Here is a 17,637-nt window from a genome sequence, read left to right on the forward strand (position 1 = left end):
TGGAGGAAAATTCCTTCCTGACCCCAAAGCGGTGACCAGGATTACCCTGGGCATGTAAGAAAGGGCCACGAGAGCCAAGCGTGGGCTCATCCCTTCCTGGCCTCGCTCTCTTGATCTGTGTACATTCCTATTAAGTTAGAGAATCATCACAGGTGTCAGGTGACCATCTGGCCTCTTCTTAAATACCTCCAAGTAAGGAGAGCCCACCACCTCCCAAGGAAGCCTGTTCCACTGAGGAATCGCTTTTGTTGCTGTTGGAAGTGAGGGCAGCAGGAATTAAGACAAAGTCTTCACAGACTCATGGGGCTTGGCTGAGGGGCTGGGTGTTGATCTAAACGAAGACAAATGTTGATGGTCTAAACTAGAGACGGGCACAAACTGGGGTTTGTTGCAGTTCATGGTTCATTTGTTGCATTTCACGAACCATGAACCGGCATGAAATTGCCTGGTTCACGAACTGGTTCAAAGGGTGCAAAGGAGTCTACCAGCTTTCCCATTATCAGAAGCGACTGATTGCATCTACTCCCCCCTCCCCTCTCCACCTATATATCTGACCAGTTTCTTCTTACCCTCCACGCATCTGACGAAGAGAACTATAGTTCTCGAAAGCTTATGCTACAGTAAAGGTGGTTAGTCTTAAAGGTGCTACTGGACTCCTTTCTGTTTTGCTACTACAGACTGTCATGGCTAACTCCTCTAGCTTTATCACGTTTGCTCTTCGCAGGTACAGCCTTGGGCTGTTTTAAATGGGCCCCTGGCCAAGGCAAAACTACGGTCTCCTGGGATGTGGCATTCATGCAGCGTCAACCAGAATCTGGGCTGCCGTCTGCCCAGAGCTGCGTTGCGTGGGTGGCAGCCCACTTTAAGGGCGACGCGGCATGCCTGCAAAGCCCCGTGGGGAAATGTTTTCCCCTTAGCCAGCATTCCATTTCAATCAGGCCTTATTTTTCCCAATTTGACAGATTTGGGGGATCGAGGCTGATTGAAGATCAGTTTGCTGTGGGCTGCCCAGTGTCCTCATGGCTGAGTGGGGATGTGGGACATGGGGCATCGGTCCTCCTAGTGAAAGGGTTTGTCTGAATGTGTTATGGAACGTTGGGGTGTTTATTGTCCCTCTTGCACAAATGGGGGGCTGTGAATCAATCTGGGTCTCATTTTGCAGAGGTGCAAAGAGGGGCATGAAGAAAGAATTTGAATCTGCTTGGCAGAGGTTGGCTTTGTGTAAAGATGCTGAGTTTCTGGCTCGCTGCTTATGTCTTTAAAAGTCTGATCCGTTGGATGACTTTTTATTCTTTGAAAACGGTTTTCAGCTGTTGATGGTGAGCCGCCATGAGAGCTTTTCCCTGCTGGTTTCCGGGGTATAAATGTTGGAATAAAGGAATAGATAAGCGAATCGAGCCGCTCTCCCTAAAAGGCAAGCTCAAGCAGCCCATGTGCTGCAGACCAGCCGACGCGATCCAGGCGGCAGCCTGCACTGCAAGCAGAGAGGAAGCCCAGTGCAGAGGGGCGGATCTTGCAGAGCTCCAGGTGGCTCCAGCAAGTGAGCCACACCACACTTGCCCAAGTCCATGGAATTCTGCGCCTGAAGAAGATTCCGTTTTGCAGATGGAAATTTGAGGGCAGAAGGAATCTCAGAGGAACACAGGAGCAGCCCTGCTGGGTCAGACCTTTCCCCCAACAGTGGCCAGTTGGATGCCAAAGGAAAGGCCACAAGCAGGGCCCACAGGCAACAGCCCTCCTTGGTACCTGCCCATCAGAGACACTCTGCCCTTTGTATCCACCCAAGCGTCCTCAAGGGCAGTGGAGTGAGAGTGGAGCTTCCATGGTGCGAGTCCGGAAACCAGCAGAGTGAACCACCCAGGACTGTGAGCATTCCAACCCCCCGGAGTCCTGTCTGGCCACAGAAGGGAGCAGGAGTGTGGAGCCCTGTCCCAGACCACGGCCAGCAGTGCCCTTGCCTTTTGCTTTGCCCTGGTGCAGAGAACAGTATTTTCTGTCGGTTGCCCTCAGCCCTGACCCCTGCCAGAGCTGGCAACCAAGCTGGGGGAACAAGTCATCGCAAACTACATTCTGTGCATACCACAGGGGCCCACCATCATTTTGTGCTGTTTGCCTGCTGGATACAGTTGCCAGCCTCCAGGTGGTGGCGGGAGATCTCCTGGAATTATAACTGATCTCCAGGCCACAGGGATCAGTTCCCTGGAGAAAATGGCAGCTTTGGAAGGTGGACTCTAGGGCATCATACCCTGCTGATTGTACTCCTCAAACTCCACCCTCCCTAGACTTCACCTCTCAAATATCCAGGAATTTCCCAGCCTGGAGTCGGCAACCCTACAGCTGGAATTCGCGAGCCATTCTGTTTGCTTAGAGGGCCATGTTTGCTAAAGTTTGAGCCAAATCCACCCCTTACCCTTCTGTGGCTTTATCTCGTTCTCCCAGCCCCGTTTCTCCGCTGCGCTGCCTCTCTGAAGCAAAGGGGCTGTTTCCCCCAGCCAAATTAAATGCCGCTCTATTATAGATGTTATTCATGGGCAGTGAGCAAGCAATTTGCAGGCGCTGCTCCCCGCCCAGGAAAAGACCACTGAGCCCGTCATTTGGGCTGGCAAGGATGATTTAGACAAATCAGGGCCTCGGAGATCAGGAGCAGCTGATGCGGAACAAAACAGAGGCATGTTTCTGCCCGCACCATAACATCAAATTACTCAGTGGCGACAGTGCGCATTATTTCCTACATTATCCAGCGATAATGGGTCTGTGGCGCTCTCGAATGCCATGAATTGCCCTTGCTGCCTCTTCATTTCATTTCCTCCAGCAGCCTCCGCACCTGGGGACAGACGATATCTTCTGCCCCGTGCCCTGGCACAGCCAAGAGATGTGGCAGGAAGGGCGCATGACTTTTCAGACCCTGTGGGTAGGAGATCAGAGGAGCAGGAAGGAAAAGACATTTTTGACCCACCTTCTCTTCAATTTATATCCTGCTCTGTTCTGTGAGATGCAGAGGGCTGGCTGGAACTTTTTCAAATGCAAATGCTTTTTGCCATCAGACAGTTTCCGGTTTAAGAATTAAAATGCTTGGTGACGGGTACCAGCAGTAAAATAGGGACGTTTTATAGATATCAAAATCTTAATAATGAAAAACACCCTTCCCGTGCTGAAGATAAACAGTCCCAACAGCTGTCATTTGGGCCAGGTTATTTGCACCATTATTAAATGGTGATTTGTTGAAGAAAGAGGTGGAGTCCCAGGTGGGGTGCTGGTGCGAGTGGCCCTGGCAGGGTACCAGGATGGCTCCTGTCATACTCTGCAAGGCCTGTGTACTGTTTGATTCTGTTTGACTCTGACTTTAGAACTAGCTGAAGCTGCCCGAAACGTGCCTGCTGTTCTCTGCCTAAAATGTGAAAGCCTGCTGTTATCTGTGCGGTTCCCCTTTCGCCTGGGAAGCTGCGCCTCATGGCCTTGGGATTTCTAACACATCATCACTACTTTGTTCTGCTGCTCATCGATTAAATTTAGCTGTTTCTTGAAGCGGGTGGAGACTCTGGGGATTAGGCTGTGCTTAGAATCCCGTATATGTGATGTGCTTGCAGTGAAACGCCATTCCTGGCAAATGTGTTAATAGGGAATGATACTAGTAGCTTATCAATATAATTGCCTTTGTTGTGCCGAAGTCGGCCCCCCTGCGTGATTGCCAATCGCCACGCAGAGGGCAGGGGTAGGCAGAATGATACAGAACTCTGTTGCAGCAACGGAGAGGAGCTCTTAAAAGCAAGCCACCATGCTCCTCTGGTTTGGGTTAGAATATTCAGACCTTTTATAATGCTACTACAATAAGGCCTGCGTGTCTTTTGTGGTTGAATGTTATGCTCCAAAGCCGTGACTTCCCCTTTTCCCATGCATACCTCCTCATGTAGAGCTGGTGGGTTTTGTCATGTCTTATTGCAAAGTCTATTACCATCATCAACCGTTAGCTAAAGTAAGGCTGTTTGTTACTACATATTACTGTTAGCTATGTTGCAAAGCAATGCTGTTTACTATCACATACTGTAATTATTGCCACAGGATTAACTGTAACTATTGCTGCATGGGGTGACTGCTTCTACACACTATTGACTAGTAGAGGATGGGCTATCAAGTCTATCACTTTAACTCATGCAGTTCCTGGACTCGTGCAGTGAAGTCATTGAGAGTAACTTGGCAGAACCTTACACTTATGCCAACTCTGAGCTGGGAAATTCCTGGAGATTTGTGGATGGAACCTCGGGAGGGTGAGGACCTCAGTAGGGTTTAACACTATACAGTCTACCCTCCAAAGCAGCTGCAGTCTGGAGTTCAGTTCTAGTTCTTGGAGAACTCTAGAGCGTACCTGGAGGCTGCCAAATAGTCCTTGGTGCTATGCCCAGCATCACTCTTAGGGTCTGGAATGCTTCCGTTCTGTGAGAAGTGAACAGGGGTGCTGTTGGAAGAGGAGCATTCAGCGCTGTCCCTTTCCTCCGGTTTCAGAAGGGGACAAACCAAAGAGTTAGAAAGATAGAGAGGTCAGGGCACTCTGTTTACTGCTCTGACTGTCCCTTTGATATGCAGATTGCTCTTCTCAGGACTTCCGCCTCCTGACTTCCTCCCTTTCTCTTCTTCGCTTCTTGGCTTTGTTTCAGGCAACGTCTCTCTCCTTTACCTCCCTCCATCTTGGCAGCACGGATGCAGGACTTGTCCTAACATCCCTGTCCATCCTTAGACTAGATAGGTGGTTAGGATCTGTCTCTCTTCCTTTCCTATCAGAGTATGGAGTTCCTACAATAAAGAACTCTTATTACTTTTCTAAATATAAAGCAAGTATATGATTTGTTATTTTCTCTCCTGCACACACAGCAACCAGCAGAACCAGCTCACAGCCACCTATAATCCTGCTTGCTCTGCCAAACAATAGACTCTGTTAAAAGTCCAAACATGGAATCCTTTAATTAGGTTTCGGGGCCTACATATGATTTATGTATCAGGTGCCACCTCAGACCACCCCCCTGCCAGTTGTGCCCACCCAACCCCAGTAGACAGAACAGAGAATGCTCTTTGCCTCCTTGTTCTCCCGGTGTCTCGCAACAGAGCAGCAAGCTATGCCTGTCCAACAGGGCTTTCTGAACTCTCCCAGCAGAGCAGAGAAAAGAGAGAGAATGTGGTGCTATGAAGAAGGAAGGAGCAGTCACGGGAACGGAGAAAGGGGTGCTAGGAAATGCCAGTAGGGAGCGAAACAGTCTCATTTATTCAGCTGTGCTGATGGTGCTCCCTCTAAGGCAAAAGGTGGAAGTACAGACCGTTCAGCACAGCTCCGTTTCTTTCTAAAAGTGACGAGCAATTGGCCACCAGAGCTGTAAAATTTCTGGGTATGCTGCGACAGATTGCAAACCTCCAGGTGGGGTCTGGTGCTCTCCTGAAGTTGCAACTGGTCTCCAAATAACCAGCCTCAGCTCTCATGGAGGTAACAGCTGCCTTAGGGCACCATACCCCACTGAGGTCCCTCCCCTGCCCAAGCTCTGCCCTTTTCAGGCACCGTCTCCAGATCTCCAGGAATTCCCCAACACAGAGTTGGCATCCTGGCTCATGTGCAAATGTTAGCTCATATCCACCTGGCACCCCCCAGTCGCATCAACACCGAGTCAGGAAACCTCCCATCGTTCGATGTCCGTAATGTCCCAGGCCCAGGAAATCCAGAGCAGAAATGAAGGCACCATGAAGGCATCCGCCCTGAGCCTGCGAAAGCAGGGAGGGCGGAATATAAATATAATAAATTAAATTAAATTAAATTAAAGATGGCTGCCATTCCCTCTTCCATGTTGTCACAACACAGTTCCTACTTGGGCCGATTCCGGACGGCCCTCCCCATCCCGAAACGTCGCGCATCGTCGTGCGGAAAACGTGAAATATCGCGTTTTCTCGCGCAAGTTTTGTGTGACGTCGCGCAAAACTCGCGCGAGAAAACGCGGTATTTCGTGTTTTCCACGCGACGATGCGCGATGTTTCAGGATGGGGAGGGCCGTCTGGAATCGGCCTTGGTGTGTGGTAGCGGGATATCTCTGGAGCAGGGGTCAGGGGATCGGTACATGTTGAATCTGGTCAAGAAGTTACATAATTGAGTTCCCATCCATTGGTCTTGCTGGGTGCTTGGTGCAATCACCGGCTACTCCAACACCTCCTCAGATAAGGACAGACGTGTCTTCGCCCTTTCAACAAGTTGAGCGACACCTTCATTATCTGCAATCTTTCTGCGCGAGGCTGGGCTTCACCTCTACAGCCAGTACATCTCTTTTTCTAGTGGGATTTTTATCACCTTCTCTGGAGTTTCATTCGATTGAACACCTTCTTTATCGGGAGAACTAAGCACTTTCTGGGGGACCGGAGAGCACAAATTACAATGAGATCAGGATGGGGATAAATGACAAGTTGTTCCCGCTTCGGGAAGCTTGTCTGATGTGATGAGAATGTTAGGTGGGCGTGTCTGAGCCCACCTATGCCCTACTGTGACAGGTTACTTGTCGCAGTAGCTCACATCAATTTACAGTGAATGCACGTACAATCCATAACAACAACAACAACAACAATAATAACATTCAATTTATATACCATTCTTCAGGATGACTTAACACCCACTCGGAGTGGTTTATAAAGTATGTTATCATTATCCTCACAACAATTGGCTGCTTTGCTAGATTTGTGATAAAAATGTCCCCACCCCAATGACGGAGATCACGTACTTGAGTCGTGGAGGGATGGTTTCGGGACCCTGGCATCCTACACTCGATGGGGCAGTGCTCACACTGGCCCCGAGAGTTAGGAGCCTGGGGGTGATTTTTGATCCCTCCCTGAAAATGGAGGATCAGGTCTCTGCGGTTGCCAGGTCTTCCTTCTACTATCTTCGACAAGCCAGGCAACTTGCTCCCTATCTATCGTCCCGCGACTTGACTACAGTGGTCCAAGCAATGTTCACCTCTAAGCTGGACTACTGTAACACACTCTGTGCTGGGCTTCCCCTGAACCTGATCCAGCAGTTACAACTGGTACAGAATGCAGCAGCCCGGGTCATCATCGGAGCACCGGTATGGGGGCATATTACACCAGTGTTGTGCCAGCTGCATTGGTTGCCGATGGAGTACCGAATCAGGTTCAAGGTTTTGGTACTAACTTATAAAGCCCTACGCGGACTGGGACCAACGTATCTGCCGGACCGTCTCTCCCCATATGAGCCCCAGAGGACCCTTCGCGCATGTAATAAACATCTATTAAAGGTCTCTGGCCCTAGGGAGGCCAGCCTGGCGTCGACCAGGGCCAGGGCCTTCTTGGTCCTGGCCCCAGCCTTATGGAACGCTCTGTCTCATGAGACCAGGGCCCGGCAAGACTTGTTAACATTTCGCCGGGCCTGTAAGACAGAGTTGTTCCGCCAGGCATATGATTGATGCTAGGCAGTGCCCCCCCTAGGTGGGGGGGGATTAAACCATATGCCCTCCCATGCAATCTCGTTGTCCATCTTTTTATAATTTTGTTCTGGGAACAACTGCTGTATGGAACGTCCAAATCAAATTATGTGCTGCCTTGTTTCTTTGCTCTGTATATACATATACATATATATAAATATGTATATGTATATATATATATTATATTTATATAACTGTAATTTTAATGATAAGATGTAGTATTTTTATAATTTTAATGATAGTTAAATATGTTTTAAATTGTGTTGTTATCCGCCCTGAGCCCACTGATGTAGGGAGGGCGGAGGATAAATCTAATAAATTAAATTAAATTAAACAATCACCCTGTGAGGTGAGGTGAGTAGGGCTGAGAGAGCTCTGAGAGAGCTGTGAGTGACCCAAGGTCACCCAGCTGGCTTCAAGTGGAGGAGTAGGGAATCAAACCCGGTTGTCCAGATTAGAGTCCCGCGCTCTTAACTACTACACCAAACTGGCTCTCGTACGAACTGTACGTGATTTTTATTTTATTACATGCATTGAGTAATTTTCCTACTACATTCAATGCATGTACAGCTGTACGTGTGATAGCAACCCCGTATTCCCTGCTTTCAACTGCAATTCTAATGCAGGTTGGCTCCTTCTAAAAAACAGATGCACGCATGTAGATGCAGGATGTACATGCATACACTATAGCATGTGGAAAGGGATACAGTGTATTGGTGACCCCTTGGTAAGTGGCTTGTTCGTATTGTGCAACCAGGTGGTGAAATAAATGCTGTTTGTTACCCGTATTTTCTTCCATTCATTCCCAAGGCAGCCGTCTTATTGCTTATTGGCTGCTTTGCTAGATTTGTGATAAGAATGTCCCCACCCCAATGTCGGAGAAAACAGAAGCCAGTTCGCTAGGTGGCCGCTACCGTGTAGAGTCTCCTCACCTGGCCTTGTCATGTGTGGCTCTGGCGAATGTACGTAGCTAAGGGTGTGAAGACAGCAGCTAAGACATGGCATTTGTCATTCTTTATGTGTGCCATTTGAGTTGGGATATAAAGGCTCAGGGAACTCCATTCCTACTTGTGTCTAAAGGAGGGAGCTCTGACTCTCAAAAGCTTACACCCTGAAAATCACGTTGGTTGCCAAAATGTCACCAGACTCAAATCCAGCTGTTCCACTGCCGACCAACACGGCTACTCCCCTATTTATTTTATTATTTCAGTTTATAAACCGCCCATCCTCAGGGGCTCTGGGTGGTGAACAACAGTTAAAATCAATAAAAACAAGAAAACAATAATTCTAAAATCAACATAGAATAAGCAATAATGAAATAAATTAACCAAGTACATTAAAGTGCAATGGTGGGGAGAACCCCCCACCCCAAATGTGGGAGGCCGACATGGCACCGCCCCCTTCAACCACCGAACACCTGGCGGAACAGCTCTGTCTTACAGGCCCTGCAGAATGATAATACGTCCCGCTTGGCCCGGGTCTCCCTAAGCTATCATTTGAACAAGAAGATCCAAACTTGCCTTAAAAGTTCATCCAAGGTGGCCGTCCTCCCAGGTCTTGCAGAGAATGAAGACTCATGCCTCTGTCACCCTTTCCAGGGCTGATAACGGGGGTCTGGGGGGGGAGAGAGGGGGGCTCAGTTTCAATCAGCACAACGATGTGTGGGTATAAGTGCCGAATCTCTTCTCTGTTGGCCTTTGGGGTCATCCAGTCATGGGCCTACCAGCTTCCCCACCAACACCAGCCAGTGATAGGAGGAAAGGCCTGAAGGGTGAGATGCAGTTTTAGATGGGCAGCCGTGTTGGTCTGCAGTAGAACTGCAGGATTTGAGTCCAGGGGCACCTCAGGCGCCAACGAGATCTTCAGAGGGTAAGCTTTCGAGAGTCAGAGCTCCCTTCTTCAGACGCCAGGCCGAGGTACAGTGAATGACCCAGAAATCCTCTAAATAACCGCTGTGGCGAAATAGTGGCATGTAACCCCCTCTAAGCACTACACCACACTGGCTGTCCGGGGCAGATGTTCTTCAGGGCCATTTCTGGGTCAATACCCTTTTGGAGACAGAAATGAAGCGACCCACACTAGAAAGAAGATCAAATCTCTACGGTCAAACTGCTTCCGTCTTCTGCCCCCTTCGATGCAGGAAGCTGCAGCAGCCCTTCTGGCTAAGCCATCTGGGAATAGATGTAATTGTGAAGCTCGTTAGTGGCGGAGGCGCTGGGAGATAACTAGGGGCCAAATAACATGAAGCCATTCTGGGGGGTTAAGACGTTGGCTAAGCAGCCGGGCACCCGAGCAGTGGGGGATTCATTTGAGCTGTCTTGGGGGGAAGTCGCTGGGCATCGCAGCGTGTCCGTTCTCAGCCACAGGAAAGCAGAGGCACTAATGGCTGGGATTCTCTGCTGGCTGCAAGGACGTACTTAATAGGCTCAGGCTTATGTCTGAACTGGAGTTAATTAAACCAGGAAGCTCTGCTTGCTTGCGGCTAGGCCTGGGCACTGCGGCCGGCTCTCTCGGGTCTGCTGAGCTTCAGGGGCTGGCAGTGAAGTCCACACACTGTAGGAGGGCACAAAATCCTCGCGTAAGGCCCAGGGACACTGAATTTCCAGCATAATAATGGTTCCAGGCTGTCTGCATCATCATCATCATCATCATCATCATCATCATCATCATCATAAACTGCACTTATATACCTGTAGACAGACTGGTGGTGACACACTCAGAGTCTCTCTACATGAGGCATCTGACATGTGAAGAACACGTGTTGAGAGATACAATGGTAGCCGGGAAGGGTAGTTTAAAAAGACAGAGACAGTGGCAGGACAAAAGTTTTGCTAGACACTGGAGCTGTGTGAAGGGGCTGTGAAATGCCAGAAGGGAAACTTCAGCCCATTATCACCTCTCCAGGTCCAAGCCCAGCTCTGGAAGGCAGCTCCAGCCCATTTCTATTCCTGGCTGCCCTCTGGTTGCCATCCCACACAGTTTTAGACTGGAGAGGTGAAATTGAGAGTGCCTTCCGCAAAGATGAAATTGACAAACCCTCTGAGGAGCAATCTCCGCCGGCTCTGCCTTTTGAAACTATGCTTCCCAGCTAACATTGCGTCTCCCGATGCTTGAGGAACACACACTGAAATGTCTCATGTAGAGAGACTTTCAGGGCAGTGAATAAAGTCAGTGCTGTTCCCACAATACAGCAGAGGAGCTGGGCTGAGAGGAGTGGCTTCCCCAAGGCCTCCTGCTGAGCTCAGAGGAGTAGTGGGATTTGAACCAGCAGAGTGCAGATTTGCAGCCCAACCACTCAACCACTATGCTACTGCTGCTCATGGGCCAGAAGTGAGCTATGCACTCTCCACATGTTCAGGGGCACTGTTTTTATTTCTCTCACTCAGCAAGCAACAGGACTTGCTAGCTAACCTAATAGTTTCATCCCGCATCATCCTAATGCATAAATGGAAAATAAAGAAATGCCTCAGACTGAGGCTCGGCTGGGGCCAATCAGGAATGGACCAAATAAGGTTATAAGATTTAAAAATCTGGTAAGGTTTAGATAAGGAAGGACGGGTTGTTTGCCCATTCGAAATCTTTCGATTAGATCGGAATTGCTCACACAATATTGCAGTTTTTAAAAAACGTAACAGATCCGGTGACACGCAGCAAGTCTGAAATGTTGGCGGACTGATTTTCTTTTCTGTTTGGGAGCTGATGTGGCCCAGAAGCCAACAGAGTTGTGATCTGGAAGGTCACCAATTCTCACTTCAGCCCGCAAGTCACGCCAGAGATGCCCCTGTGGCAAGCTGCCTCCTTCTGCCCCAGTTTCCCATCTGTAATACTGGGGATAACTGTAATAAAAATTAATAAATAATGATACTGGCCTACCTTACAGGGTGGTTGTAAAGATTACTATGAGAGTACGCACCATATTTTTAATACTGAAAGTGTTGTGCCGTATTTTATTTTTTGTACCGTATTTTAAATACTGAAAGTGACAAAGAAATGCTGTGTACTGTTATTGTTTTCCCTGCTGTGGATTGTGGCATATGAACGTTGCATCGCACACCTTGCTCTGCATGTCCCATCCTCAGAGAGGATCCCGGTGGCCACTCGATACTCACCTCCCCTATTCACTGACACAATTCTGAGCTCCAGGCACCAGGAGAAAGCGTTTTCCGTGATGGATCGTTATAATTTCTGTCTTTTTTTATAGCCTTATTTTCTCCAGCTGTTGCTACTTTTATGGCTGTTGCTGTCTGAGAGATTGTATATGGTTGAAATTTTAATGCTGTCAGTTTTCATTTTTATTCCGGAGTTGATTTTGTTTGTTTCATTGTGTTTTTTAAAATATTGTACGTTATATCGAGAAGGCTTGGCACGAGGCAGCACATAAATACCTTGAAAGAAGGAGAGGTTGCACCCTCTGAATATTTCATTTTTCTTTATTTGCCGGCTGTATTTTATAATGGCAATCGTTATCCCCCTTGCTTGTTCCGAAGCTGGGTTGTGATGGCACCTGGCCCCCAGCAGGAATGAATGGGAAAGGTCCCTTTTTTTTCACAAGGCTAACTTGTGGTTTGTACCCAACAGGAGAATTTTGATCCAGTTCTTTCTTCTTGCAGAACATGAATCATTGATGGGTCTGAGTACCACAGTTTGCCTTCTGTATGCTATATTTTGTTCATGTTTGAAAATGGAAAATATTCATGCGCTCTCCTGACATCAAAACACCCGAATGTACACTGCATGGTCGGAAAAGGAATGTTTCAGTGGAAGCGTTTCTAAAAATCCTTTTAGCAGGTCAGGATTCCTGAACTGCCGCTGCACCGTGCCAGCGTGGAATTGGTGATTAGAACATAAGCTTTCGTTTCAAAAACAACAACCACCGCAATGTTTCTTGTCTGCAAAGCTGCACAGCTAGGCTTGAGCCTCTTTGGGTGAAAGGTGGCAAAGCAGTGTGTTGAGAGGGCTTAGTAATTAGGAGGCAGGGCTTCGGGGCCACCTATCGCTCTTTGGTTCCTCCCAATAGTAGAAACAGACAAAATTATGGCGAACGAGAAAATACGTGTAGATTTTCGTAATGTGCAAGAGGCACCAAATATCTTTCTGGCTGAAGATTTTGTCATGTGCTGTTCATTCAAGCCATTGGCATGGAGGTTCTAGATGGATAGGCCCTCCTAGGAGGCCCTTCTCCACCCTCCCGATTCCTTACGTTTCAAGTCAGGATTTTAAGCAGTCATGAAGAGACTGGAAACTAATTTTTGTCTAAATCAAATGTAAGAAGGTTGTGTTTGGTGCTTGTCTCACACAACAACCGTAGAGGAGAACTTAAAAGCAGTGCTCTTTACTCCACAGGAAAGGGTGTATGTCTACCTGTTGGATGAAGACGCCCGGCTGACATGCAACGACCCACCTCATGAGTTACCACAGGAGGGAAAACTCAGGTAAACCCAGTTTTATGTTTTTATGTTTCCTTAAAAATTGGTTTGTTTTGAGAGAGAGAGAGAGAGAGAGAGAGAGAGAGAGAGAGAGAGAGAGAGAGAGAGATCTAAAAGGTACAATCATATAACTGAACTATTTTGGCCAGGGAACAATTCCCTCATTTCCCTTCAGCACCTGCCACCACTGAACATTTGGGCTCCAGATAGGGTTGCCAGCTCCAAGTTGGGAAATTCCTGGAGATCTGGGGGGTGAAACCTGGAGAAAATGGGGTTTGGGGAGGGAAAGGACCTTGGCATGGCATAATGCCATAGAGTCCACCCCCCAAAGTAGCCATTTTCTCCAGGTGAACTGATCTGTGTGGCCTGGAGACCAGTTGTAATTCCAGGAGATCTCCAGCCACTACCTGGAGGCTGGCAACCCTAGCTCCAGACCTCACCAGCCATTTGGGAACTGGTGAAGCTCTGACCGTGCACAAGGTGCATAATATGTGGGAAGGTATCTCAAATAATATGGAGGAAGGTATATCACACTAAGGCTTGCCTTCCTTCAGGACGGGTGCACATCTTTTAAGAGGATCACGGGATAGAGGCAAGCAGCTCTTCTGCCTCCCCCTCCAGTTCCAGATGAACAACACAAAAGACTGGAGACCTTTTTAAACCCTTCTTCCTAAAGTTGGATTCCCTCCTCCCCCTTTCTGAGTTAGGACCGGCCTCCTTCCTTGCTCCATAGCACCCCAAACCCTTGTCATGTCACCATGGAGGCCAGGCTAGGAAAACATCCATTTCTTCATCACAAGGTGACAACAGCTGGAACAAATGGCAATGCCCAGGCCTCTTTATTGCTTTTTCTTCCTGAGAAAAGATCAGCTTTCCCAGGGCCTGCATCAGAAGGGGAATTAAAGGCTAGCTTGGTTTCGAAAGTCCTGTTTGATATCTCTTTAGCATGACAAGAACAATTACATTTTCACGGTGCTGTTATTATAATAGCAGGCCTAGATAGAGGGATGTGTGTTGAACTTGTGGATTTCTGAATCTACAGAGAATCTACAGAGTCATAGATTCGTAGAGCCAGAGAATGTGAAGAAGGGCCGTTTCCACACGACTTACCTGCCTGCGGAACATCGTGCAAAAGACCCGGAAGACAGCAGGAAGACGTGATTTCGCGCAAAACTCCTGGATAACAGCGTCTTCGTGGCGCGATTTAGCGTGAGAAGATGCTGTCTTCCAGATCTTTTGCGTGATGTTCCACAGGCAGGTAAGTCATGTGGAAACAGCCAAGGTTTAGAGGCCATTAGCACAAACTACCTAAGAGGGAACCGTCCAACCCCTGCTTGAAGACTTTCAGGGAGGGAGAGCCCAGAGCCCGCCCACCCTGCTTAGATAATTGATTCCCTACTGATCTGCTCTTCTTGTTAGGAAGTTTTTTCAAATGCTCAATCAAAATCAATCAATCAGTCAATTAATTAATTTCAGTTTCTAGCCCACCCATCCCGCAAACAAGCTCAGAGCGGGTTACAGCAATAATAATTATGTTACAATACAAATTAAACATTTAAAATCAAAATATATAAATAAATATATAAGGTAAAACACAGATTAATAACATTAACCAAGTCATCACTAGAGATGGGCACGGACAGCGATACGAATTTAAAAAAACCTACGAACAGCCTGTTCGGCTGTTTGCGAACAAGCTGTTTGTGAGGCCCCATTCTAAACAAACAGGTGGTCGTTGCAAGCCTCCTTCATTGCTGTTTGTTGCTGTTCGTCAAGCCAGACAGTCTGGCACCTGCAATCAATTCCCATGGCAACTTAGGCAGGGATTGTCTGAACTCTGTCTGAACTCCTGCGGTTGCCCTGGAAACCCCAATCTAAGCCCAATTTAGCTTGATAGGCAGGTCTTCCTTCCAAGTGTAGACTGGAGCTCCAAATTTGTTACAAGAGGAAAAGACCAGGGACGAGGGGGGCTTTCAGGGAGAGAGAGCTGCTGTTAGAGAGACAGGGTGAGTGCATTGGAGCTTGAATTGTCTTTGAGCAGAACCACAAGTGACAAAAGGCACAGATTGGACACTTGTCAGCTTCCCTCAAGTTTTGATGGGAAATGTAGGCATCCTGGTCTTGCAGCTTCGCTCTCTGACTGCTGTCCAATGGACTTTTCAACTGTCACTTGTCCAACATTCCACCAAGCTGCCTACATTTCCCATCAAAACTTGAGGGAAGCTGACAAGTGTCCAATCTGTGCCTTTTGTCACTTGTGGTTCTGCTCTTTGTGTGTGGTGGAATAGGGTGCTACCCCTTCAAGTTCCAGGGCTGCTGCCAGGCTCTGGGGCCAAGCTATTATTTATTATTGGTACCTTTCCTGCTGCCTGCTCAGGTAGGGTGTCTGGGAGTGGTGCAGTAGGGATCTTGATGGCTGGAGGAGAGCCTGCTGGCCCTCACAGACAATGAACAACGAACGTGTTTGTGAACAGGATCATGCTCGTTAATGTCCGTTGTTTGTTGTTCATGGATGGCAATAAACAACGAACACCATGTTCGTTTCCCCCCCCTGTTCGTGCCCATGTCTAGTCATGACGTCTAATACAGATCACGTACATAGATGCAGAGAAGTTAGCCGTGTTAGTCTGTGGTAGCAAAATCAAAAAGAGTCCAGTAGCACCTTTAAGACTAACCAATTTTATTTTAGCATAAGCTTTCGAGAATCAAGTTCTCTTCGTCAGATGCCTGATACATCTGACGAAGAGAACTTGATTCTCGAAAGCTTATGCTAAAATAAAATTGGTTAGTCTTAAAGGTGCTACTGGACTCTTTTTGATTTTACAGATCATGTAAGACACTCAAACCTCTGCCGTACCAGACAATAGATAAAATCAGCTGCAATATAAACAGCAGAAAACAAACAGAGCCTAAGCAAAAGTGAGAGCGGAAGCGAGAGTGCTGGAAGGACAATTAGCCAGTGCCTCAACCACCACCATAGGCCTGGAGGAAGAGCTCTGTCTTAAAGGCCCAGCGGAACTGCAATAGATCCCGCAAGGCCTGGACTTCAACGGGAATCTACCCTCCTATAACTGAAGCCTATTAAAGCCCATCCTTCCTGCCCTCTCAGCCTACTTCCATGGACTGGTAGGTGAGGGAAGATGGCAGCCGTGTCTGCCCTCCATCTTCTCCAGGCTAAACTAGCTCCTTCATCCATTCCTGGTATTGCTGGGACCAGCTACCTTCGTTGAGCACATCCGAACTGTACCACTCAGTAGAATATTCTGACTCGGTTTCATAGTAAAACAAAAAGGTTCCATTCAAGTATATAAAAGGCTTCAGCCTGTTTGCTGCTTCCCTTCCTGTTCTGAGTTTTATCAGATGCATAAGTTTATCTTCCTTCATTTCTTCGCAAACTCTATACCCCGCCTTTCTGCCCTCAGCAGGGCTACCAAGGCAACAGATTGAAAACGTGCTTCCTAAAAACTTGTCTTAAAACCCACAAAACCCAAACCAAAACACAATAAGACAATTAAAACCAAACTAAAATACACATTAAAAACATCAAAACAACAAATTAAAACACAGGGCAGGAAGCACGGAGCACTAGACAAAACAAAACAAAATCTTCGGTCACTGGTAGAAGATGGCAACAGAAGGGGGCAGAGGGGTCTCCCTTGGGAGGGAATTCCAGAGATTTGGTGCCATGACAGAGAAGGCCCTTTTCTAGGTCGTCACCTGCCTAATCTCATAAAGCCTGAAGGAGGCTTCAGAAGATAACCGCAGAGTCATCACAGCCCATTTTATTCAGCTTCCAGGAACCTCTGTAGAGTTTCATTCTCTTGTGAGTCCCAGATCAGGACTGAGGTTGCAGGGAGAGCCAACACTCAGACAGTGAGTGGTCAATACAGACAACAGAGAAAAAGAAAGTCAGGGTGGGTTCTAGACCCATGTATTGCACCCCTCTTTGCAATGGATATGATACACATTTTATTAAAAACCAAGCATTATTCTTCCTTCCGCACCCTTTAGGTGTACCATTAACAGTTTTCAATCATTTAAAGTATGACATACATATTTATCAAGATATCTATTCATCATTTTAGAACATGGAAAATTTAAATGCTGTTGTGAATTGGAAAGAAAGGTCTCGCTGGTATCCCATGTGTCCGTGGACTGGTGTGCGCTGCTCAGACAAGTTTGAGCGCAAACTCCCAGAGCTGTTTTTACTTTCACTTTGGCCCTGTAGAGAGAAAAAGGGGCCTTTGTACGGAACTTGATAAAACCGCTTCTTTGGCCAGCCTGCTCCCAATACTATGTCTTTACTCAGAGTCTCAATTTCGAGCAAGGCCGTGGGCTGCTCAGAGGAGAGGGAATGGTGCATCGGATCTGAAACCACCCTGCCAGCTCTTTGGCTGTAGCTCCATCGCTTACAAATTAACTTGCCAGTGTTAACAAACCAATTATGGGGAAAGGAGATGGCTATCTCACAATTGTCATTGGAAATCCCAGTGTGGGTTCCGCTCATGCAGTCACTTTGTTTGCCGGATTTTTCACACTTCTTTGAGCTTTCTGCTTTGGGGCAAAAGCATTTATAACACTGTCGAAATGTCATTGATCCCTGGCTAATGATATAATCTCCATTCAATTCGCTCAATACTTCCTAAGCACTGCAACCCGGCCTCCAGCGGCTCCCGCCTGGAACATTGTCAAGAGGAAACGGGTATAATTTATTATAATAGGCCTCTGAGTGCCAGAAAATAAGGAGCCTG

General features: G+C 47.6%; 1 protein-coding gene across 2 annotated transcripts in view; it reads left to right on the top strand.

The window, feature by feature from the left end:
- The window catches only part of PDE2A (phosphodiesterase 2A), a 334,282-nt gene that overhangs the window by 199,829 nt on the left and 116,816 nt on the right, over positions 1-17,637 (top strand). For both annotated transcript variants that reach the window (XM_054974872.1, XM_054974873.1), the window contains one exon: positions 12,804-12,892. In XM_054974872.1, coding sequence (XP_054830847.1) covers positions 12,804-12,892 — 89 coding nt within the window. The remainder of the gene's footprint in view (positions 1-12,803; positions 12,893-17,637) is intronic.

Source organism: Eublepharis macularius, chromosome 3, assembly GCF_028583425.1.
Source record: "Eublepharis macularius isolate TG4126 chromosome 3, MPM_Emac_v1.0, whole genome shotgun sequence".
Classification (NCBI taxonomy): domain Eukaryota; kingdom Metazoa; phylum Chordata; class Lepidosauria; order Squamata; family Eublepharidae; genus Eublepharis; species Eublepharis macularius.